Source organism: Brienomyrus brachyistius, chromosome 21 (assembly GCF_023856365.1).
Source record: "Brienomyrus brachyistius isolate T26 chromosome 21, BBRACH_0.4, whole genome shotgun sequence".
NCBI lineage: Eukaryota > Metazoa > Chordata > Actinopteri > Osteoglossiformes > Mormyridae > Brienomyrus > Brienomyrus brachyistius.
Window position 1 is genome coordinate 13,237,417 of NC_064553.1, and position 25,073 is coordinate 13,262,489.

A 25,073-nucleotide genomic window follows, 5' to 3' on the forward strand; every position below is an offset into this window, starting at 1 on the left:
TCAAACGCCTCCTTAACGGTTACATAAATTTGTGCCATCTATTGAAATTAGGAAATTATAGAGAGGATCTCTGCCGTTCCTGATGGCTGAAAGGTCTTATTTTCGGATATTACTGAATAACCAAAGGTGCTGGATTCGATGCTTCGTTTCATCATCGCTATTCTTGCATGAAATCGCTATCCTTTTCCACGGCACGCCAGTGGGCGGCGGTAGTGCGCTCATCGGGTTGGCTGAAAACCTTTCGAAGTCACGTGACAGACGGCGTCGGGAGCAGGAAAGATGGCGGCGTCCAAGGTGAAGCAGGACATGCCTCCATCTGGAGGTTATGGGCCGTTCGATTACAAGCGAAATCTTCCCAAAAGAGGCTTTTCTGGTTGGTGAACAGTTACTATAGTTCTCCTAATATGCACATGTTTGTTTTTAAAGGAAACAGGCGGGTAGCGGTAAAAGAGCGCAAGGGGCCTGCAAGGAACGGCTTGCGAGCCGGGGGTTCTGCGCTGTGTTTCTGAAAACATTTTATTTAGCCAGATTCTTTAATTGATTTTTTTTATGTAAATAAAGGTAGAATATGGTAAACGTGTCCCTAAATGATGACTTTATTATGGTGCTAATGTTTTTGGAGTCCTGATATCCTTTAGAGGATGAATTTCAAAGATCAAATTCAGTATTTACGATTAGCAAAAAATAACATACCTAAACGTCTTCAAATTAAATTAAAATTGGAACCCATTCATATATATACACACAAACCGTGCTCGTGTAATAGTAATATTCGAGGCTGCTCCTGATAATTGTGTGATTTGTTGTTTATTATTTTTCTCTAACCCTGACACTTATTCCTTGTTGCTGAATGGTAGAAGTTGACATTTTCTTTCAACCTGCTCACGAGTTTCACTGGCAGGTTTATAACTTAGTGTTACGCTGTTAATTAGCGAGATGCAGAAATATTACACACTTCAGTATTTACATACTGCTAGAATAGAAGTGTCTTAAATGCGCGTCATTCTTGCCAGGATACACCATGTTCGGAATCGGTATCGGGGTCATGATACTCGGCTATTGGAGGCTTTTTAAATGGAACAGAGAAAGGAGGTAAGAAGAATGGGTCTATTTTGTACAGTTTTCTAATGTAATAAACATAAGCAAAAACATATTAAATATCTTTAAATATTCATTAATGGCATTTTCATATAGTAGTATGTATAAATGGGTGACATTTATTTCCAAGCTCTCTCTAATGGATAAAGAGAACATAGAAAAGGTGATAACGCATTGCTATAGAAATGAGGGGCTGTATTCTGAATCAGGGGCATTTAAAGTCCTTTTTGTGACCTCTCCTGATGACAGCATCCCCTCAGAGTTCAGTGTTGGGGTTAGACTTTGAGTGAGCTGGTATTTGACATGCGATCTTAAGTTCAAAATAAAGAGTTTATTGATCCCAGGAGAAAGTTCTACATGTTACTGAATGAGGATTGCCAACTCTCACGCATCTGGCATGACATTCACGCTTTCATATGTGAGAAGTCTCATGGCAAATCTATATTATTCCGTTATAAACCTAAAATAAGCTGCATCAAAAGTGTTGGGGCAGTTTGCAAATCCTACTAAACATGCTTGTAAATCTGCATGCAGACTTGTCTCTAATTGAACATCTCATACCAGCCTGTTGACCAGAGTTGGCAACCCCGCTGAATGTAGGTCGAACCTAACAACACAGCCTCACTGCAGCGTGGTGCCGGTGTGATGGGCTGTAATGTGTTACAGGCGGCTGCAGATCGAGGAGCTGGAGGCCAGGATAGCTCTCCTGCCACTTCTGCAGGCCGAACACGACAGGAGGTGAGGCTGTAGCCTTATATTCACGCGTCGTTCTGTTATGAGCTCGCCTGTTCCTCGGCCAAATGATTGTTTATTATCTGCAGACGACTGTGTAGTGACAAGTGAATCAGGACCAGTTTTATTTGAAAGAATAAAGTACATGTTAGGGCTGTGAACAGTGAAGCGCGCACAACAATGATGTCACGCAATTTGTTTGAATATATTTGAATACCTGTGTCCCACCCATGCAGAAGTACTTCCTTTCCCTAAGAGGTCAGGGTGGCAAGATATTGTTTGAAATACTTCTGCATTCCCTCACAATGGTAATACTAATAATGACTATATTGTGTCCATTTAAAGCACAAAACATAAAATTAAGACTAATGAATATAAGCCTAAACGATACAGGCGCGTCCAGTTAAATTAAGCGGTTTCAGAAAATGGATGGATGGATGTAAGTTACATTTTGTGCATTGACCTCCATAGTTTAACGCTTAAAGCCTTATTTAAAGGACATGTCTGTATTATTTAGGTTTATCCCTGCTGTCACGTTGCAGCAAAGAACAACGAAATTGCAACAAACGCCGTTTTGTGTGTATACGCTACAGTAGCACTTTAACATTCGAATGGGTTAATTATCATTGAAATACGAATTTTTCACATAATGTTCGAACAATTGTTAGAATATCGGTTAAAAAGTGACAGCCCCAGTACATATTCTGAAATTATCTTATCTATGCTTATGGTGCATGTATGAAAATTGAGCGGAATTAAAGTTGAGGGGTGTATTTATGGAGCTTTGTTGAGTGAGGTTGATTACTTGTGATCGATATCACTAGTGTGAAGACTTAAGGTAAGCAGCCTTTTCAGTTTTATTTCATATGTATGTTCTCCCTATGTTGTCATGGGGTTTCTTCTGGGTACTCCGGTTTCCCCCCACAGTCCTAATTGGAGCTAATTGGAGTTACTAAATTGCCCGTAGGTGTGCATGTGTGAGTGAATGGTGTGTGAGTGTGCCCTGCGATGGGCTGGCCCCCCATCCTGGGTTGTTCCCTGCCTCGTGCCCATTGCTTCCGGGATAGGCTCCGGGCCCCCCGCGACCCAGAAGGATAAGCGGTTTGGAAAATGAATGGGTGGATGGATGGATGCTCTGGAGTTTTGTGACCGAAGAGCCGGGATAGTTGTTTTTTAGATTAATATTGAGATAGTTCTAATGCAATAATGTACCCGAAAATAAACTGTAGTCAAACTGAATGTACTTGACAGACTCTGTGAATAGTTGGCTGTGTTGTCATGAGTTGTGCCAACAGCCACAAAACGATGCTTTTGCTCAACATTGTCTCTGTGGAATCCAAAATATTTTCATACAGTGGAAGACGATTGCCTGTTGGTGGCCAGTTTTTGTTCATTTTTGTCCTCCACACTCGCTTTTCTTAAATTTCTCAAGACGTGTGACACTATGAGTGAACTAAAATGTAAAGGGCCATTAGAGAGTTCATGCAGAGCTCACGCAAAAGCAGAGGCGGTAAACTTCACATTGATACAAAGCTTCTTATGTTTAGTTTCCTATGACAGATTTAAAAAGTTTCAGCGTAACTTCTTGCCTTAACCCAGCTGACAGTTGCGGTCCTTACCATGTGACAGTTGCATGCACATAGCATATGATGTTGATATTAATATCACACATTGTGCAGCTGTAGTTTTATCATGAAAGATGAATCTACCACGGTTCCAGTCACTGTTCAGAACTTTTTGGGGGCTGTTCAGTGACTGCATTCTCCAAGAGATGCTTTCAATGTTAATGAGATGTTTCTCATTTTGAGTTTTTGTACATGTTTATCCACAGGACGCTACGGATGCTACGCGAAAACCTAGAGGAAGAGGTCAGAATCATGAAGGACGTCCCTGGCTGGAAGGTGACACTTTCTTTTGCTTAACAAACCTGTGGATTTCTCCATTTTCCCTGAGTTAATGTAGGTATCCTCACGTTGACTGTTTTGCTACGATGGATCTAGGCAAGGAGGAACTTTCTAGTTTTTGTAGACTTGGAGGTTCTGTAAGATAACAAGGTCAAAAAAGGCCTCGCTTTCCGTCTCGGAGCTGTACTGTTGGGTAGGTTTAGGTCTGGGTTTGAGGCTGGAATTTGGTCATGGTTGGCTCAGTTATACGTGGTGAATTTTACTTTTTATTTTAAGAGGTTGGTTATGTTCAGCTTGTTTCAGGCTAAAACCAAGTACATGATGCAGGTTTGGGATATCTCCCAGCCAGCCCCGGTCCCGGTCTGATTCATGGTCTTTATCCGCACAGGTGGGCGAGAATGTGTTCCACACAGAGCGCTGGGTACAGCCTGTCTCCGATGAACTCTTCAACCTTCGGCCGAAGGATGAGCTCCACCGCAAGAAGTTTGGGTTCCAGTGGTACGTGTAGGACCCGCCCAAGCTCCATCCAAGCTCCACCCCAGTCTTCCATCAAAACATCTGTCTTTGAATCCTGGAGGACAGGAGTTTGCCCACTTGTCTTGTAAATGTCAGTAATTAAATATTTTTTTCTCTACTTCACAAAGATTTCTGCCTGATTTGTTTTTCTTGTGAAACTATGTGTGTTTGAGAGGGAGAAGAGAAACTGAATGAGCTGGACAAGGCAAGAGTTCTACAATTTTCACCTTCGTGGATATTATAACCAGATGTTCAGGTCCAGAAAGTACAGATCCAGACCGAGGTTTTGTTTCAACCAACCAGTTCTGTGACTGATACTTTTTATATACAGCTGAACAAAACCTTGGTCTGAATTTGAGATTCCTAAAAGGGGGTGGGGCCTAAGAAGCCCGTAGAGTGAAATTTCATTGGCCTCCTGGTTTGGTCAGTGGTGATGTCGCTCACTGTCATTCATGTGGGACGATGTCTCTGGGCTTGAAGTGGCTTTTGTATGGTGCTGAAAACAGGATTTTTGAACACATAGAAGCCCATTCAGTGTGTTTTGAAGGCCATTAGTGATCTGCAGCAATGGCGATGCAACATGGACTGTAAACTGCAAGTGTTTCACAACAAGAAGACTTTTTTTTTCTAACCTACCAGCATATGGTAATGTCCAGGCTGCACCGCCCCTGAATTACCACCAGATGGCGTTATGAGTCAGCTCTGTTCATTTCTCATTGTAAACTATATTGTATGAGAGCTGAACCCAGGATGTTGCATCATGATTAAAAAAGCAGTAAGTTTTATGGACATTAAGCAGGCAGTTTCTCTTTTCTACTAAACCATCTGCTCATGGATTGAGGCTCAGACCAGATGTGGTATTGAAGCACCTATTCTGCCAATCAATGTAGCTACGCTTCAAAAATAAGACGCAATTCAGCTTGATGGGTTATGGTGTGAGATTCCCAGTACACTCACTGGATCATACCACATACAGTTGATTCCTGGTTGTGTGTGTCTTTGTGAAACATGTAGCTGAAGATGTAGGGGGTCGAGTTCTGGTTCAGGGAAATGACCCTGCTGTTATGTTAGCTGCTGTGCAGAGCTTGTGTCCTCAGTGTCCTCATTGCACCAGATTGAGTGAGCAGGCAGAGGGAGCCTTACCTTATGGGTAGAATTGAGTCACTTGAACCTGCTGGTGTGGTGCTGGTATCACCAGTAATGTCCTCTTTAGCCTTCCTACTGCAGTGTCTGGGGGTTCTGAGTCTGATTTGCTGTTTCCCAATAAGTTGTTTAATTGCCTCCTTTTTTTTGGTATGTTTCTAAACCGTCTCTTGTCCCCTCTATTTACCACCTACAAGGCCGTGTCACAACATTTGTGCTGCACAGCTGGCTCAGCCAATCGACTCCTTGCACAGGGTCTTCTCGCTTCCCATTGGCTGGGGCAGTGGATATAAGCAAACCGGCAGCCGCTCTTTCCAAGCAGAGCGGCACACGGCGGGACAGGAGAGAGAGAGAGAGAGAGAGAGAGATTGGCTTGGTGTGGGAACGAGTTTAGCGTAAGAATCAGCCGACTGAGTGCCTGTTGAATCTTCTCGCCAGCTGTCCTCCCACAAACTAGAGAGTCTCTTGGCAGCCTGAAAGCCTTCGCAGAGCAGCAGAATGAACCAGGGTAGCGCCGATCCAGAGCCGGAGTCCAAAGAGCCTCTTCGATACCTCAGGTATGGTTGACGGGGGTGTCTGGGGGTGAATGAGAGACATGGGAAATCTCACAGTTTTGTAGTTCACCACTTCAGTTTCTTGACCAATGTTCGTCAAGGAATCCCTGTTCAGTGGCACAGGGATGGAGATGAACCCATTTTTCTGTGGCCTCAGTTCAGACAGACTGCATACATTGAACCGCAAGCAAGATGCTGGTGAAAAAAATCTAGCACTTATGTGGTAGCTTGGAAGAAACAGAGCCATCAGTCTTCTCCTGTGTAAGGGGGTCATGTCTGCTTTAGATGGGCAGAGTGTCTGAAGGAGCCTGTTAGGGAGAAGACTTGCCACTCCAAAATCACCAGGGTGTGCGTGGTCCGGGTGTGCCGTATGTTGTGGGGACAAAATGTCCCCAAGACACGATAAGAACCTGTTACTTTGACATGATGGGGACCATTTATCCCGTCCCAATGAAAATAAGCTCAATTTTATATTGGTGGCTATAAGGAAAACAAAGAAACAAAAAATGCCAAAAGACTTGTATTTTGTTTAGTTACTTATGGTTGAAGTTAGGGCTGGGTGGGAGTTAGGGGAGTCAGTTTTGGATTTTGGTCTTTCCCTTAGAAATGGATGGATGGTCCCCACAAAGATATGAATACAGGTCTGTGTGTGTGAGACAGAGAGAGAAAGAAAGAGAGAGTTTTTATGTTGCTCTCAGCATTGTGTATCTCTTTTTCTTGGTCAAGCTGTGGTCAAACTTAAATTAGAGGCTGGCAGACCCCTGTTTTACTGCGTCATGGCAACCGTGGGCACCAGGGGTGGGGGGATTTGGGGGGCAGGGGAAGAAGCCAGTGGACCAGCCAGGGGGCGGCTGAGCATGGCTGCGGGGATGGGGCCCTCTGAGAATCTGCCCCGCTGAGCAGATACTGCCCTCTGTACCAGGGCATACTGTGTAAATCAGAAGGTGCCGGAACACAGAGGGGTAACTGCGTGCGCGACGGTCTCGGAAGGTGTATAAAACAGTGCTGATAACATGCTTTATCTGTACAATAGGTGCCGGAACACAGTCAGTCAAAAACAGTCCTGGAATGCGTTCCGGCAGGATCCGGTAGAAATGAAGCACTACTCTGTACTCTCACCTGTGCTGTTGGTGCTGGCTGCTACACTATGGAAAAATAGTAGAATTTGAATTTGGAGCTACTCAGTTAGCTGCAGTCAGAGTGGTACTTTAGTCAGGATTCTGACACTTGTCATGTGCGATGTCTCATGTCCTGAGAATCCTGTCACCAGAGGACCAGCTATCACGCAGTATAACAAGCGAGTAAAGGATTGTATGCGAGGAACGTGCATAAGTCTCTGAGTCAAGATTTTTGTTTTTTGAACCGAGAACATCCTGTCCTCTGCTGTATTGTGGTCCCAGATTTGGAACAGTTCGCTAGGTGGGTGACAGCCTTTGGTTCCAGCATTTTGCGCTTGTTTAGTTCCAGAATCCCCGGTAGTGTGAATCGCACAAACAATGTTTGGGTTGGGAGCCGCACGGCTTTCTGCTACACGGCGCATTAACGAGCTGAGCCAGGGCCGCCCGTCTTTGCGGAGCAGGCAGACATGCAGCAGAGCTCTGTTCACAGCCATGCACATTGTGCAGCTATTGGAAGGGATGACAGGCCCCTTTAAGATCCACACACACACTCTGGGAGACAATGTGTCTCTCGCATGCTGAATTGGTGTCTTCTCTTGCTTGTTGTCATCTTAGCATCAGGGGTGGTGGAGGGCTGTAGACTGCCTGGCAGGTTCAGAGGGCCAGAACTTCACAGGGCCCTTGGAATCCTAAAATTATGCGCGAAACTGGGCAGGGGCCCAAACTGACATCTCTGCTTGTCGTTTTAACTTTTACTTGTTTTTATTTCATCTCATTTACCAAGAGGGCCTGTCATCCTGAGTCTGTACCTCACCCGCAGAGGACGTGCTGTGCATGAGCCAATGGCAGGAAATTAGGTTTGACCTGTTTTGTCCATCATAGACAATTGAACACAGAAGTCGCATTTGGGCATGAACACTCAAAATGCACTTTTTTTTCGTTAGAAGACTTTCCTGTTCTGAAGTGGATTTATTATTTTTTTTTTAATCTCGCAGCCTGCACTTGTTTTCTGTTCATGCTAAATTAGCATAAAAGGCTGCTAAATGGTAAGTTCCATAATAAGTCTGCATTATCCTCCTCTCTTTCCTACGAAAAACACAATCCCATACTGCAGCCCATTTGAATTTAAGTTCAATATAATTAAATTGTGTGTGACTTGTGTTACGTCATATCAGTGTGTAGTAATTATTTATTAGAAATATATTCCCTGTTTTACAAATTTGTCTTCATCAAGCCCCTTTTCGATCACTGATGATCACGTCACATTTATCCGGGTGCCAAAATTTACCAAAAAAGTTTCTGCACTGATCTATATATCCAGTTGGGCTCTTTCAACTTGCACCCTCTTGGGATAGAAGCCTAGAGTCACCAACTGGTACAGGGAATTGCATGAAAATCCCAAATTAACACCAATTATACGAAATTTGGCTGAAGTTCCGGGGGACGTGGTGGCCCCTGTGGATGACGTGGCTGCCTCCCATCTCCATGGTCAGCATGGTTGAATCCCACTTCTGACCTCAGTGTGGGGTTTGTAGGTTCTCATCTGTACTGGTTTCTCTAGGAATCCTGCTTCCTTTCTGCAGATGAACTGGCATCTGTGAATTGCTGACAGTGTGTGCCCAGTGATGTATTGGTGCCCTGTGCATTCTGGGATAGGCTCCCGGCTCTCCATACCCCTGTACCGGATGGTGTACGTCCCTCAGGCGGTGGATGTGATGAGTGATGTTATCACATGGGCTAGTTGCTGTAAAGCACGTGCCGGTGTTTCCTGCGCTTCGCAGCCCGAGGCGGCTCATCACACAGGCGGCTGCGGCGCTGTCGCATTTCCCCGCATGTTTAACCAGAAATCAATCGGCTGCTATTTTCGCCACGTTGCTCTGAGATGTTCCTGGGGACGCTTTCATGTCCAAATACCCTGCAGTGCCAGCCCTCCCCCAGGTGGCCCCTCCCTCACGAGGTCACAGGGTGTGTCCCCCTATCACTATGACAACAGAACACTCATGGATAGATTACTGAGAGACAGAGTAGCAGTGTGGAGCTTCCCTTTGGGTAGTCATTATTATTTATGTGTTCAGCAGATCTATCTATCTATCTATATCTATCTATCTGTCTATCTGTCTGTCTGTCTGTCTGTCTGTCTGCCTGCCTGAGTTGGTTGCCTTCATGTGGAAACTTGAACCTGCTGCTTTCAGGTTATCAGCCCCATTGCTTTCTCCCTTCCTGTCACCAGGTGGGCACCAGCTTGTGTGCTTTTATCCCCCTACTAGACTTTGTTTGGCCGGGTACCCTTGCTGTCAGCCACCTACTCCCTGCCTAGCAGTGCTATCAGTTTTGTCCCCAATCTGCTGCCAGTTCTTACAGATACTGTCAACAGGGACCATAGACACTGTCATCTATAATCAGGCAAAACGGCAGCCTCCAGCGAAATCTGAAGAGGCCTGTAATACCGGACTGCATTAAACGTGTCACGTGTGGGGCCGCACGATAGCTCAGTGGGTTGCACTGTGACTGTGTATGCAGATTGAATTTTCTGCCTGTTTCCAGTATCTTCCTACCAGTTAGGGTTTTATTTTTTAACCGCCGTAGTGTGTGAGCGTGCTCCAGGTGATGGACAGGAATCCCATCCAAAAATGTGTCCTGCTTTGTGCATCAGCTCTCCTGGAATCGCTTTCTGGTTATAATGGAAGAATATTCCGCATGCTAGCATCATTCACCAGAGGAGCTTTTGGAGGAAGCAGCAAGAAGAGCTCAACTCTTTCGACGCTAAGATACTTGTTCGCTGTAACACTGTACTTTGTCTCCTGAGTGAATGTACCGCAATGAATGCACAGAATGACCAATGGAGGGACACTGCTGATTCTGGGCTGAATCTTGGCTGAGGCCTCATACAAACTGGACGGGAGTTTGCCAAACTGGCATACTGAAGACCAAGGCAATATGACGAAGGCTGGCTGTCCCCTACAGCGCTAGGGAAATCTTCCAGGAGATCGAAATCCATTGCGCTGCTGAATGAAAATGAGATGCACCTCGCATGTCATCCATATGAGGCACGGAATATGCTAATGCTAAGAAGATTCTTTGCTCAGTAGTCTGCACATCAAATTAAATTAAAGTAATTTAATTTGTATATAACCTGTTCTCTCCACGGTCAGCTTGGTCCTACAAGAGACCAGAGTAGTTGGTTGTTCTGGGAAGCTCTAGCCCCAGGTGTTTTATTGGCTGTACGTTGGAGTCTTTCTTCTCCAGCTACACCTACTAGAAGGAGCAACATCTATGGTCAAGGCTGGGAAATTAGCTGGTTTGGGTGCTGCAATACACTATGTGCTACGTGTCACCAGCGATCCCAGTGATCTGTTGGACTGTCTACAGTAGGGATCCCCAAATCCGGTCCTGGAGGCCAGAATCCAACACAGTTTGCAGATTCCTCTGCTGAAGCACATCTTAATCACACACAGCTAATTACCAGGTTTGAACAGGGATATCTGCAAGCTGTTTTGGATTCTGCCCTCCAGGATAGAATTTGGGGAACTCTGGTCTACACCTGCGGCATGGTGGTGCAGTGGTTAGCACTGTTGCCTCACACCTCTGGGACCCGGGTTCAAGTCTCCGCCTGGGTCACATGTGTGTGGAGTTTGCATGTTCTCCCCATGTTGTTGTGGGGTTTCCTCCGGGTACTCCGGTTTCCCCCCACAGTCCAAAAACATGCTGAGGCTAATTGGAGTCGCTAAATTGCCCATAGGTGTGCATGTGTGAGTGAATGGTGTGTGAGTGTGCCCTGCGATGGGCTGGCCCCCCATCCTGGGTTGTTCCCTGCCTCGTGCCCATTGCTTCCGGATAGGCTCCGGACCACCCGCGACTCAGTAGGATAAGCGGTTTGGAAAATGGATGGATGGATGGATGGATGGTCTACACCTGGTCTATGGCCCTGCAGTTAGTGCGGAGTAGTGGCTGGTAAGTGGTTTGGAAAATGGATGGATGGATGGATGGTCTACACCTGGTCTATGGCCCTGCAGTTAGTGCGGAGTAGTGGCTGGTAAGTGTGACTGCTCATTCCCATAAATGCTTCAGGAAATAGTAATAATGTATTAATGTCTGAGGAGAAATGTCTTAATTTCCCCCTGCTTTGCTCTCCAGAACACAGCACAGCCTAAGAGCAAATGTGGGGTTCACAGCAAAGGGCAGCCGTCTGGGGGTTCAGGGCCTTGCTCAAAGGCCCCCAGACATGTGACTATTCTACTGAGGTTGGGCTCAGACCAGCAACCTTCTGATCACCGGCACACTTGCCCATAGCTGGTGTATCTAGGAAAGATGTGCAAATTAACACTAAGGTAGATAGTAAAGGTGATGGCAGACTCTCATGAGCACGATTCTGTATTCACCTCAGATCTTCGGATCGAACAACCATGTGATTACAAACAGCTTCTGCTAGAGACCCACCAGGTGTAGACCAGGGTTCCCCCAATTCTCTCCTGGAGGCCATTTGTGAATTATGTTGTACCTTCTAAAGTCCATGACAGTCTTCGCAATTGAAGATTTGTCATACCAGCCTTTGGCTCAGGGAGCAGCACTGCAGAGTCTCCATGCAGATGAGCAGAGGGGATCTTCAGAAAGTCCAGGACTCCATTTCAGATACCAAGGCATTGGTTCCTGAATTTGCCATGCCAACTCACCCAGAGCAATGGTGTTGAAGGCTAAGTTGAAGTTCAGCATTGTAGCATTGATGTTCTTCTTGGTGTTCTTGGCTGGTGGGACCAGGGAGAAAGCATTGTTCACTGACTGGTTTCTCTGGTACACAAACTGTAGGGGATCCAGAGAGTCTGGAATGATGCTGTTGATGTGTTCCATGATCAGTCTCTCAGACATGACACCTCTCACACTTTCAGCAGTATGATAACTGAAAATCAAATGCCATTTGTACGATTACTTTGGAATATGCAGTTTTCAGGGGGTTCAGATGCTTGCACAAGGGCCCAATGAAAATATAATGACCCTGCTGAGCACAACATGCAAAGCCAGGCTGAACCAAACATCGTCCCCATCAATATAATGAGATTTTTGCCCCATGAAGGACATGAACTCTGGACCCTTAGAGGTAAAGTCTGATACTCGATAAACTAGATAAACTGAGCCCTCCGGGCCTTTTTCGTAACAGTAGTATCCGTGATGTACAGTGGGAAAATTAATAGAGACAGGAAGATGGTGAAGATGTGAGTGTAAACAGGAGCCAGCTGTGCTGCAAATATCTTTGGAAGGGATCCTACTGGGACCAGCAGCTCTGCAAACTCTGACCTTGTGGTAAGTCCTCCCCACGTCCTGCTCAGAAAGTCCAAATTCCCCTGGTTCACTGGGAGCTTTAGTGTGTTTTTGAACACATTCCGGTATATAATAATAACAATCAATACTTTATTAATCCCTGTGGGGAAATTGTCATTTACACCTCCCTCACCTTGCTCTTTGTGGAGTAAGTTGTCTGTGATGGGCAGCCACCTGTGGTGGTGCCCAGGGAGCTGGGGGGTTAAGGGCCTTGCTCAAGGACCCACAGTTGTGCTGCAGCTGGGTTTGAACCAGTGACTTTGTGATTACAGGCGCACAAGCTTAGCCCACTGCGCCACACGCTGCCCCCAAATTCATGGCATATGCATTCAAAGCAGTCAGTGAGTTGCTACTCTGCCTCACACGACCAGTGGCATGCAGACCACCCTGCAGGGGGGTGGGATTTCAGCTGCCGTTTCTATCCCAGATGCAGCGGGACAGCAATGTGATTGGATCCGACACTACATTTCGTTGCTGGTGGTCTGACAGTGATCCAGTGTGTTAGTGCCTCTATTTGTTGTCCTAATGTGCTGAAACTTCAGCAAAACTCTTCTCAGACGGCACTGGATAAGGTCCCCTGTGACGGTAGACATGGCCGCAGATTCAGATTCTCCTCCTCTGTAACATTTTCTACAAATACAGCATTACATTTACAATGCAATGGTTGTGGGTTAAAAACCCAGGGAATCTTGTGTAAATGGTAATCCTTCCCTCTACTGTCAGCTGCTTTGGATAAAAGCATCAGATAAATTTAGAAGTAATTCATAAATAAATTATTTATGCCACAAATATAAGTCATGAATACAGTTTCCTTCATCTAATTGTCTGAAGGATGGGGATTTTGTTCAGACTTTAGAAAACGTGAAAGGAATAATAACTATTTTAATTGAAAATTGTGATTTTTTTTTTAGAAAACAACTGCTTGCATCTGTAATGTTCATGATCAGATGTGGGTGAACATGGGAGTGAATGGATGACACTTGTAAAGAGGCAGAATTCACAGTCACCATGTACAAAGCCTGAAGCACGATTCTCTACAGCTCTGAGCTATAAATCAGGCTTCCTTAGGGCGTCGTTCATTTTATTCTGTGGCATCCAGCAGAGTAGCGGCATCATCTCTTTGCTCATAAGCAAGGTCATTAATCCCTGAAAAATGTTCCAACGTTGTTGTATGACTGGCTGACCCTATGCTCTGGCCCCAGGGTTTGCTCTCCCCAGTATCTGTGTTTGTCCTAATAAGGAGAGCAATATAGAAGAAGCAAAAGCTGAACACATTCATTCAAGTTTTATAGTCACAGTGAAATTCTGGTGCCACCTTTGCAGGGGATACAGAATAGTACAGGGAGGGAAGGAAGGAAGGAAGGAAAGAAAGAAAGAGAGGGAGAGGGAGAGAGAAAGAAAGAAGATTTTGACTTGCGGGTCACCTTCGCTTCCTGTGCTCCATGGCGGACCTCTGCATGACCACGTGAGGATCCATATCACACAGGAGAATGATGAAACCATAAATGGAAAAAGGCTGGGGGGCGTGTCTGCTTCCTCCTGTATAACACCACTGCACCATCTGTGCTCTGTGGCTCATCATTAATTGTGTTTATTATCTCATTCAATAACCACAGACCTTCTTATAAAAATAATGTGAAGTTAATTCTACCCAATGGCATAAAAAATGTGGGGCGGCACAATAATTGGGCAGCCAGAGTAATATGGTGCCGTGGTTTAGATATTGAGCTAAAGAGCTGTACATTTATCATGTGACCCTAGAAGAAGGAGGTACTATTGGTGTGTATTAGCCTATCAGAAGTACTGCTGGTGTGTATTAGCCAATCAGGAGTTCTGCTGGTGTGTATTAGCCTATCAGGAGTACTGCTGGTGTGTATTAGCCTATCAGAAGTACTGCTGGTATGATTAGTCTAACAGGGGAAGTGCTACTATTTCTAATGTGCTGTCTGAAGTATGTCAATTCATATGTTTAAGGTGTCTACTATACATATAACTATATAATGGTTTGTGGTTGTAAGGATGATGGATTCTGTGGTCTTGCCTAATTCTGGATATTTAGACTGAGACCAGCTCAGATCATGTTACATTTGCCTCCTCCCTGGTCGACTGAAACTGATGCTAGACTAGAACTTTATGGCAATGAACTGCGAAAGCAGACAGCGGTCAGCCAATCAAATCCAGGTGAATGTGTGTCATATATATAAGGGCCTTACATGTATGAGACTGGGCCAGCCTTTGCCTCTCTGTCTGTCTGCCTGTCTGTCTGCCTGCCCGTCATCTATCTATCTATCTATCTATCTATCTATCTATCTATCTATCTATCTATCTATCTATCTATCTATCTATCTATCTATCTATCTATCTATCTATCTATCTATCTATCTATCTATCTATCTATCTATCTATCTATCTATCTATCTATCTATCTATCTATCTATCTATCTATCTATCTATCTATTTCAGTAACCTGCAAATATCTTGTCCCAAAAAATGCATTTTTAAATTATCTTGAATGCCCTCCCTGACATCACTGACTGTTATGCCACTCCACCATCTCAGTGACCCTAAGCAAAGCTTTACTGATTATCATTTCACTTCTTCCACACGCAGGAAATCCGGGGGCCTTGACGGCTGCCTATTCAGCCTATAGTCAGAGCCGGCCCCGCCTGCTGGTACGGCTGACAGCAGTGTAACTGTTGCTTTAGTGCTTTTCCTGCTGTGTTTCTGTGCTTTGGGGGCGGGGGGGGGGGGGGGGGGGGGAAGGGGGGCTGGGCTGCAATGAGACATATGTCTCCTCCCAGCCAATCCATCTGACATTTAGGGAAGATTAGCAGAAATCCCACAAGAGAGAACCCTTGTGGATCTTTGTGTCAATAGCAGGTCTGCAGTGCTCTGGGTGTGGTCTCTGTGGGACTATTATCAGATTTGCCGCACTGTGATTGGTTGAGTGTTTTTACTCGGCTGTACCTTGTATCTGCGGCACAGAATCCCTGGTACTTGCCCCACCAATCCTACCCATCCCCACAGTCACTGGCAGCACCACGATTCCCCATCCTGTTTCAGTCTGCAATGGCGCCCCCTACTGGTCAGCAGCTGTCGACAGCAGGATGGCTGCAAGGACCAGGAGTCAAGTACTCTGCAGACCCATACTGCATCCCTTATTAAATATGCAGGAGGTGTCTGTGGAGTTCACAATGGGCCCCTGCTTGCATGCGCACCAAGCTCTCTGGGATTCCTCTTCTAGCTGAGGTGATAAGAAGCAGAAGAGCACGGATGGAGGAAGTAAAGCCAACCTGCAACCTTTCCAGCCATCTGCTGAGTATTTATTTACCCTCAAACCAGACCCCCTAACACGACTCCCCAAGCAGCCGGTCAGGCGATTCCATAGCTTTGGTTTATCATTCAAACAAGGGCAAAACTTAAACGCACATCCGCCGGCGTCTCTCCCTCTCATTCCCTCCATCTTTCCTCTCCTTCACTCCCTCTCCACATTCCTCCCCGTTTCTCCCTCTTTCATTGTACTTTTTTTTCTCATTTTATATTCACTTTACAGACATGCCACGATGAATTCATGTTGCCGAAGCACTCAATAAGCACACGCAGAGGCAGGGTAACAATGATCAAAGTAATAATGACGACAAAGGAGCATACGCATTCATCACCGGCCGGCCCATTCAGACAGGCGCCCGCCTAGTCCTGGCAGAGCAGCGTTGCTTATTTCATTATTGCGATAATTTGCAAGGGCTTGAGGTAACCATGACTCACTGCATAGGTGCAGAATGGTCCTCTGTGCTTTTCACATAACTGGTGCAGGTTTCCTGCCATGACATGGTTATTACATCGATCTAGCGGATGCTTCTGCCCAAAGCAGCATTTGGTTGAGAGAGCAGGATCAGATGGAGCCCCATGGTGAACCATGAGATTTGAACTAGAGACCGTCTGAGCACAGACAAAGAGTCTTAACCCAATGAGCCATCAAATCCTACAATATTACAACCCACCAAAACAATATGACTGTACTGTTACTGTCACTAAGTGAGATGCGCTTTATGGTTTTCATCCTGCATGAGGAACAGAGGAGACCGAACGATGAATAGCTCAATAATTAAGAGGAAAAACTGCTTTAATCAATGCAAACACTCAGTCTTAATTAGGCAATTCATCAGCGGGTTGTGCTGGATCACAATAGACTCAATCGAAATGTTATGATTTTAAGGAGCGCTTCCCAAAATCTGTGCTAAGCTACTTGAATGACGTTGGCATCTAACTTGGGGGGGTATTTCTGATTGCGGAGGGGAGGTGATTGCATGCTGAGCACTGGGGTGTTGCAGGCGGGGTGCCCCATTTTACAGCGTAGCCTCTCTGACATGCACTGTGGGAGGCAGATTGACGCTCGCTTTCGAGCTACTTTGTCAAAAATAGAAGCAAAATCGCACCGTTCCTGAGCTAACAGGATGTTTGGCTCCCTGGTTCCCTGAGTTAAGGAGCTGCAGAGGACCAGACCACCTAGCGAAGCTGCTTTCGGTACCTGGCATAAGGCTTTGCTTAGCATGCTATAGCGTAACGTGTCTAGAATGCACATTTCTAAACCTCTGAATCCAGTATGTTCTTTAGGTACTGAGTCACCATCATGTAATTCTTTGCATGACCAGGCTGTTGTCGCTAATGAGCTGTTGTGCATAAAGCAGTGAGTGCATTTTCTTTTCAAAGTTGTTGCGTGATAGATGTGAAAAACCCGGGTGAATCTCACTGATCCTATCAACAGGCTGAAAGCAGTTGATATCACAATTGAGTTGGAACTGCTTCAGTTACGTATTATACCTCCAGGTGGTGTGTAGATGACCTCCAGGGCTGGATCATCTGGACGGATTTGTGGTTGTATTGATTAAGCTGCATTCTTAGGTCCCGTCATGGGGAGTGGAGAGGCGGCTCTGTGATGAGGGGTGACCTTTAGGGATTTTCCCTGCTGCGCCGTGCGGAGAGCCAGATGGCTTGGCCCACACAAACCCTGAAGGGCAATGCCTAGAGGGGACCCCAAGGGCCACCAACAGAGGGGCTTACCCTCAAACACAACAAAAGATACTGCAGACGTTACACAGTCGCCCCCATTTAACTGTGACCTTTCTGTCAGCTATTCCAGTGCTACAGTATTATCGCGAAGGGCTATGTGAAGTGCATATATTATGGAAGGCGCAGTACAGATCCGATTTATCGTTAACCATCTTGTGGCTCTTAAGGAAGAACCTTCACCTGCACAAAGAAAGCAATGCTATGCATGTGTCCTTTGGTCTAGAGAGAAACACCATTTCCACGCTTACATATTATCAGGTTTTGTTTGTATCCATTATAGATGCATCTTTGTCCATCTGTGTTCATTTCCATGGAGGTTCACAGCCAGATTGCTGGCAGGGTATCTGTAGGCTGAAATAAACGAGTTAATTATGAGATGGATCATTTGTAGCTAGTATCTCTAACCCATTCCCAAGCTACAAAAACTCTTTTTACCCCCCCCCCCACCCCCAGTGCAAAGCATACTCATCCTGCTTCTCAGTAACAGTAATGACTGGCCCCTCTGCAGCTATCTTCGGACAGCCAAACCCAGAGCTCATGTTAACCTCATGAACTGACGGGGCGAAAGACTGATGCCAGTCGCTACCCTGCCTGCTGTTTAATCAACAGGACGAGCAAATGCTGTTAATTTCCCAGACAGCCTATTGGTGGCGTCCTACATCGGGGGATAGCCAATGACTTCTGTCGGTGAGACGCGTCGTTTAACATATTCTCACGAGTTGGAGCAAAACCCTAAGCTCCTCAGAGCTGCTCATACCGCCTACCGGTCCTATAATTAAAGCATGAAGCGTAATCATTTCTCACAATCTATGATCTTGTAATTTGCGAGTCTTCGATAATTTGCTTATGAATTAAAATATTCATTTAGGAGCTGTAAACAAGCACAGCCTGGCAGATAACAAAGTCTGCCCTGATTGTTGGACAAAAGGCCCCTTTAATGCTTGGCCCGCTATTCTCACCCGGGGTTGGATTCTGAAATGATTATCATTATGGCTTTCAGCAAATGGCAAGAGGAGCATCATGGGTAACTGGAATATGAGCCAATGGGCATAAGAGACTGCCACCCATAACATCTTTTTTAAGAATAATATTCAAAATAAAAATTGATTACAAAATATATACACATTTGTTTTTAATTACTGTTATTACTGCAGCATTGTAAGATTGGAACAGCTTAAGGGACAGAGATGCCAGAAAAGCTAATAGCATCTTCATCTGCAGAGAAATTAGACGGTTTACAGGGAAAATATGGTTGCCATGGGGATCCATTTACTCAATCGATGACTAGAAGCTGCAGTGACTGGGACCCGCAGAATGGTCTGTTTCTTGCTTTCTTAGGGACCATATGGCAATTACGATTTGGCTGTCAACAGTAGCAGCCTAAAAGTACCTGCAGTCATCCAGCTTGTTTAAAAAAATGTTTGTGACGTATTGGTCACACTTTGGAAACTTACCCTAGCAGCATAAGTTGGTTCCTTGACATCTATAAGCTCTGGATGTACTAACTCACTACACCTGTCTCTACGTTGTTTTGGACAAATGTGTCCCGTAAATAATTGTCAATAATAGCCAATGAGTCCAGCATGAGGTCATTGCTGTGATGAGACCTTTTGGTGTAGAAGAAGCGTTTTAGCATTCAGCCATAGGCCAGGCATACAGGCAGCATTCACTCATTTATTGTGAAAAGACTGCTGTGTGTGTTCCTCCCAACACTCCCCCACCCCCCTGGCAGGAGCACCGCAACACTTATCGGCTCATTCAACCAAGCAAAAATCAGCCACTGCTGTTAGCAGGCATTGTGGGAGGAATGACTTATCCCTTCTGCTTCTTCCTGACTAGCTGGAACAATCATGGAACAGCATCAGAGTGCCCTTTCTCCTGCACTGTGTAGTCGTTGGCGGCTTCTCCAAAGGGCCCTGCTCGTGGGAGTTTTACTTACGCAAAAATGGTCTGAGGGCAGAGCGCAAAATGATTGGATCAGAGAGATACCCAATCAGATTGTAGAGGAGGTGGGTCCAAACAATCAGACATTTTGGGCCTGCCTCCTCTAGTTCCTGGAACCCAACAACTCTGCAATCTGATTGGTCATCACTCTGAACCAATCATTTTTTCGTTCTGCTCTCAGAACATATTTGTGCAAGTAAAACTCTGACATGCAAGGGCACTGCAATGCACCTTTTGTTTTAGGTGTAAGATAAACCTGCAGGACAATGGCCCACAGGCCAGATACCCGTCTGACTGACCCCGCTTTCTCAATTACATGTTGCTTTGGATAAAAGTATCTTCTAAATGAATTGTATTGACCATCAAACTTACACCAGCAGCTCACTGTTCTCCTGAAGTTCACATCCCAGAGTGCTGCTGCAGTGCTGCTAGTGAGAGCTCTGCACTGCAGGTTACTGTAATAGTCCATATTTCTGTTGTCTCACTCAACATACTGATAACCATCAGCCAACATTGTTCTGGGATTTGTTTATATAAAATTGCTGTGTTTAACCTCAGCAGGGAGCTATTCTGCAGTTTTTTTTCTATTTCCCCCTTAGACAGGATTCAGAAATTTGCATGTAGCTTTACAGTTGTGTTTCAGTTATATTTGTACTTTTACTGGAACTATATTCCAGGAGAGATTTTTCATCACTTTCTTTCCAGAGAACAGAGAAACATTTTCTATTTTGATTTCCCCAGGAGTGTGAACTATGAAGACAATTGTGACCATTTAAATAAATAAAAATCTGACTGGGGGGCTGGGGTTGGGGGGTGTTTGTCTCTCCCGCGCAGCAAGCTGGAGGCGGCTGCCATCGAGACGGAGCTGCTGACTGACTACCGCTTCGGACGGCAGCAGCTCGTCGAGACTTGGGGTCACGCCTGCGCCGTCGCCGTCGCCAAAGTAACGCCTGCGCCGTCTCACTTTCTCACTTTCGCGGTTTACCTACACCAGCGACATTATTAGCTATGAGTGTCCCGCTAACACATAACGACACCGCAGTCTGCAGCCAGCCTTGCTATGCGAGTGCCATGTGGCCCCAGTAAGACGGTAATTCATCCGTCTTCTGGAACAGCTTATCTAGTACCGGGTCAAAATTAGCCCAGAAAATAAAGGACATCAGACAAGCTGGGATTTGATATCAGCCAAATGCAGGGCAAACGGATCCCCATTCCAGCCAGAGACACCACATGACGTGATGATGTTTCTTGGACTGATTGGCGGAAACCGACATAAACATGGGAAAAACCTGCGATCGCGGCAGGAGGGAAACCAGCAGCCCTCGAGGTCAAACCCCACCGGGCTACTCCCTCAAACACGCTGCCATCAAGGAGGGGCAATACGCTCATATAATAAAGCCACGAAATGCAGGCTTGACACTGGGATGGGAAGAGACTCCAGAGACCTTGTTTGTGGACTTTCCTTTATTTGCATCTCAACCAGTCCCAGTTCAGCTTAACTAATATGCGAAGCTGCTTCTCTGGTGGCAAATTCAATCAATTTCATTCAGCTTCAGCTTCATCATTAACTCGATTTAAGCTTCAGTGGGTCAGGGGATAATGTTTTGTTCTCACGTTTAACAGAGAAAATCTAACAGAGGAATATACCTTTTAAAAACAACGATAAATATTTAAATGTTTAACGTGGGATTACCGGTAAATACGCTTTTCATGCTGCATGTAGAATCACAGAATTAGAAGCCAGTATGGTGACCTAGTCAAGTGTGACCATCATTTCAGGGCCCATCTCTCCCTTTGTTCATTCCTTCTGCGTTCTGCAGGCGTTCCCGTTGAGCTCTCTCAGTAAGAAACAGCCCACTGTCCTGGTGGTCTGTGGGCCGGAACAGAACGGAGCCATCGGCCTGGTCTGCGCTCGTCACCTGCACATATTTGTGAGGAACATTTGGTTCTCCTGCAGTGTTTCATTGATCAAATTACACCCAAGATCTTTGAACCTGTTAAGTTCAAGTCATTTTAGGAGCCTGGATTGTTAAATCACAAGTCAATATCTGATATACAAATTAATGACATAACAATGAATATCAATGGTGCTGAAGCTTTGGGTGTTCCCATTGATGGCCAGGGGTATGAACCCACGATCTTCTACCCAAAGCGCTCTTCACATCCCCTGCATCAGGACTTCACTGTGCAGTGTGAGAAGATGGACATCCCCTTCCTATCCTACCTTCCCACAGAGGTGAGAGGGAAGAGGGAGACGGAGAGAGGAAGAGAGAGAGAACCTGTTTCCACCAACACGGAACCAGTGCTTGGCTGGTTTTCGCTTGGAGCATTTTGAGAACCAGCCTGCGATTCCACCAGTTTCATAAAAGAATAGAAAGGAAAAGTTACATAGGGCAAAGTGAGAGTAAAGTATAGATCCATATGAATTCTGTTTTTTTAATTTTTTTTTTCAGAATTTTTTTGTAAAGCTGCCGAATCAAAAAACAGGCTTCAAGAAGACAAAAGTCACATAGTTTCCAGAGTTTTTTTGCTGTCAGCACCGGTGATAGACAAAGCTATTTCTAGCTCTGCAGAAGGTTTGGATGTGATAGTCCTACTTTCGCTGGCGCTATGGTTCCAAATTCAGGTACCGTTTTTTTTTGCAATGGAAACACACGGAACCAGTCCCGGATTGGGAAAAAGCCCGACACTGGCTACGAGTTGGTGGAAACTGGGTAAGAGAGAGACAGAAACACTCTGTGTCTCCACAGGGATGATTGGCAGGGGGCCACACCCCATTAGTGTGACACCTACCACTTAATCAGCCTGATTAAGAGAAAAAGACTGCAGACAAACACTACAGTTAATTGCTGTAGAGTCATCAGGTGATGCAACTGCTAGATAAGAGGACCTGGGAGTTTATGGCATATTGCTAAAACTGCTAGAATGCAGTAAAAATTAAGTTGTTCTCTTGGTGGTCAGGTGCAGCTCATCAATGATGCCTACAACCTGGTCATTGATGCCATCTTGGGACCAGAGACAGATCTTTCCCCTGAGAAGGAGCCCTATGGCAGCATCTTGTTGACCCTTAAGCAGGTCAAGATACCCATGGCCAGTGTTGACATACCCTCAGGTAGTGAGGTTTACTATCTATCGATCACTGTGTTTGTTCTGTTCTCATTTCTCAGTCTTCAGGCTTATCTGCTGAATGTTCTCCATATGAACATAAAATGTATATATACAAATGGAGCTGAGAACGATGCTGTCTTTATGCACCAGGGTGGGACGTGGAGGAAGCCAGTGCTGACGGCATCAGACCAGAGGTCCTTATTTCACTCACCGCACCCAAGAAGTGCACTGTTGCCTTCACTGGGAGACACTTCCTGGCTGGACGCTTTCTGCCCTATGACATCCAGAAGAAGTATGAGCTCAACCTGCCCCAGTATTTTGGCACAGATTGCCTTACACAGCTGTAGCACACACCCCACACTCTTCCATTTTACTGGTTTGTATTCTACAGATCAGCATTTCTCGATCCGGTCCTCGGGGCCCCACAGACAGTCCACATTTTTGCTCTCTCAAGGAGAAAATATGTAGACTGTCTGGCAGGGAGTTTGGAGGGAGTGAAAACATGGACCGGCTGTGGATCCCCGAAAACCGGATTGGGAAACACTGATGTAGATTGTTCCTGTACTATTTCAGAATCTGGAAGCTATATTGGAGTTTGCTTTTTAATAAAACATTCATTATATTTAGAAGCTGGTTTGAATGAACTTTACAAAGGTTTGCACACATCAAAAGTAAAGTTTTCTTTTTTCTGCTTGGAAGTCAAAATCTTTACTGCAAAGTAGTTTAATGTTATGTAGAAATACTGAAAACGTTTAGATAAACTGTAATTTAATCTTATGTTACAAATGTACAAAGTTCACCCAAATCGCTGTTTTTTTTTACAGAAATGTATCGTTGCCTGACCATTATGTAACATTTTATTTGGTACTCAAATGGCTGTAGGGATTGTAATTTAATAATAAAAAAAATATCAATCATATAGTGCAGTTTGGTGGCTCAAAAGTCTTCAGACGACAATTCATGGAATTTAACATCTATGAAATATCATACAGCACATGTATTCCGTTGATACAAAAATTGTTCTCTTATTAGAGACGTTCAATTATCATGAGTAGGGTAAGTGATTGGAGGAAGGAAGCATCGTTATGAAATACTGCCACCTAGTGGATAAATAATATCTCGACTAACATGGCGCCGATTAACCCTAGTAAATTATGACGGCAAATTACAATTCTTGGACGGTCAGGCCGCAGCATGAATTCGTTTCTGTGGTATTATTTCAAGGCGCGTATGTCATGTCGTTTATGTTTCCTTTGTCCAGTTTATAACGCTTTTACTTTACTTCATAATTGTGTTGATTCAGTCAGATATTAACGTCATTAGGTAACAGCGTTGAGTGTTCATCGAAATGCATGTTATTTTATATTTTAAAAAATACTCTTCATAATTACAAAATAAGGTAAATAATGTGACTGCGTTTGTCTGCGTTATATATTGATGGTGATTAATCAATCGTGTGTCGTTGCTTATTATATCAAGATGCGGAACACTATCTTATCCTATTTAACTTTAAGCGCATACCGATATTTTTACATTTTATTTAGCCAATTCAAACTTGAAGGGTACGAGTTGCCCATCTACAATTCCAAGAAGCGTTATGGCTGTGCCGTGATTGGCTAGTACTCGCTTGTGGAAAAACTTGCCGGCTTTGCCGTCCAATCACGGCCCACTTGTCCTTAAGTCGCGCGAAAATGGTTCTGGTGACGCATTGGAGGCGCCAAACCTGACAAAAGCCGAGCGAAAATCGCGAGAAGGACCCTTGCTTACGCGAGGGACGTTGGAAATGCGCTAGAGAACCCGAGCTATTATTGTGCGCGAGAGAATGAGTTCCAAGGAACGCCATAATACAATAAATAACTGAAAAATAAATACATTTCAGTGTGTCCTGTTATTTTAAATGGCCATTTCCAGAGGGTGGGACTGCACTGTACATCTGCCTGGGGGGATCGCGGGCTGGAATCTCGAAGTTTCGCGGTGTGGCAACAGGCTGCATCAGTGCATGCTCCCCAATCTGACCTGATTGTCTGCCTATAATCACTCATGGACACACACGAGGGATAGCCAACATGGATTTAGGAGAGGTAGATCCCGTTTAATTTACTTGAGCTCTTTGAGGAAGCTACAAGAGAAATTGATCACAAAAAGGCCTACGATGTGATCCAAGTGAGATTTCCAGAAGGCCTTTGTTGTCCTCCACAAATGGCTCTTGCTTAAATTCAAAGCTTCAGGGATTTTAGGAACTATAGCAGCTTGGAGCGAAAACTAGTTAACTGACAGGAAGCAGCAAGTAGTTATTAGAAGCAGAATGTCACAGTGGGCCTGTTTAGGACCACTACTGTTCCTAATTTACATTAATGATATTGACACCAATACATAAACTATTTTCATTTAATTATATAAAATACTCAACCGAATCAATAAAAGCAGTCTGATTTGTGTTAAGTGAACAAACAATAAGGGATACCATTAAACTTGTCAGTTTCAAGAAAATTGTCAGAGGAAGGGACAAATTTGTCCACATCTATTTTCTCTGTCCTCCACCATCAGTGAATAAAAATCATATGTATATTCGC

The 25,073-nt window shown here is 44.9% G+C and overlaps 2 protein-coding genes and 1 long non-coding RNA gene across 5 annotated transcripts; 2 read left to right on the top strand and 1 right to left on the bottom strand.

Moving 5' to 3' along the window:
• Positions 1-213: 213 nt before the first annotated feature.
• On the top strand, positions 214-4,377 carry ndufa13 (NADH:ubiquinone oxidoreductase subunit A13). The gene is made up of 5 exons (XM_048989793.1): positions 214-373; positions 1,014-1,092; positions 1,765-1,836; positions 3,662-3,731; positions 4,123-4,377. Exons 1-5 carry the CDS (start codon positions 280-282, stop codon positions 4,240-4,242), a joined length of 435 nt encoding a protein of 144 aa, XP_048845750.1. The 5' UTR covers positions 214-279; the 3' UTR covers positions 4,243-4,377.
• A 1,178-nt stretch (positions 4,378-5,555) lies between these two features.
• Positions 5,556-23,314, top strand: yjefn3 (YjeF N-terminal domain containing 3). Of its 3 annotated transcripts, XM_048989789.1 has the most exons (7): positions 5,556-5,788; positions 5,866-5,950; positions 20,227-20,335; positions 21,213-21,323; positions 21,515-21,628; positions 22,354-22,504; positions 22,651-23,314. In XM_048989789.1, exons 2-7 carry the CDS (start codon positions 5,892-5,894, stop codon positions 22,845-22,847), a joined length of 741 nt encoding a protein of 246 aa, XP_048845746.1. In that variant the 5' UTR covers positions 5,556-5,788; positions 5,866-5,891; the 3' UTR covers positions 22,848-23,314. The 3 variants fall into 3 exon arrangements, with proteins under 3 accessions (XP_048845746.1, XP_048845748.1, XP_048845749.1); XM_048989791.1 differs by having other exon boundaries at positions 5,556-5,950; positions 21,545-21,628; XM_048989792.1 differs by having other exon boundaries at positions 5,556-5,950; positions 21,569-21,628.
• Positions 20,903-24,095, bottom strand: LOC125716933 (uncharacterized). The gene is made up of 3 exons (XR_007384438.1): positions 24,022-24,095; positions 22,712-22,774; positions 20,903-21,311 (listed from the first exon to the last, which is right to left on the bottom strand). It is a non-coding gene; the product is annotated as an uncharacterized LOC125716933 (long non-coding RNA).
• Positions 24,096-25,073: the final 978 nt, after the last annotated feature.

Bases quoted from the DNA above. Each gene is read 5' to 3' on its own strand.
- ndufa13 (XM_048989793.1), top strand. From the start codon at position 280: ATGGCGGCGTCCAAGGTGAAGCAGGACATGCCTCCATCTGGAGGTTAT. The intron at 374-1,013 runs GTTGGTGAACAG...CATTCTTGCCAG, and splicing joins TCCCAAAAGAGGCTTTTCTG to GATACACCATGTTCGGAATC. The intron at 1,837-3,661 runs GTGAGGCTGTAG...GTTTATCCACAG, and splicing joins CAGGCCGAACACGACAGGAG to GACGCTACGGATGCTACGCG.
- yjefn3 (XM_048989789.1), top strand. From the start codon at position 5,892: ATGAACCAGGGTAGCGCCGATCCAGAGCCGGAGTCCAAAGAGCCTCTT. The intron at 5,951-20,226 runs GTATGGTTGACG...TCTCCCGCGCAG, and splicing joins GAGCCTCTTCGATACCTCAG to CAAGCTGGAGGCGGCTGCCA. The intron at 20,336-21,212 runs GTAACGCCTGCG...TGCGTTCTGCAG, and splicing joins GCGCCGTCGCCGTCGCCAAA to GCGTTCCCGTTGAGCTCTCT.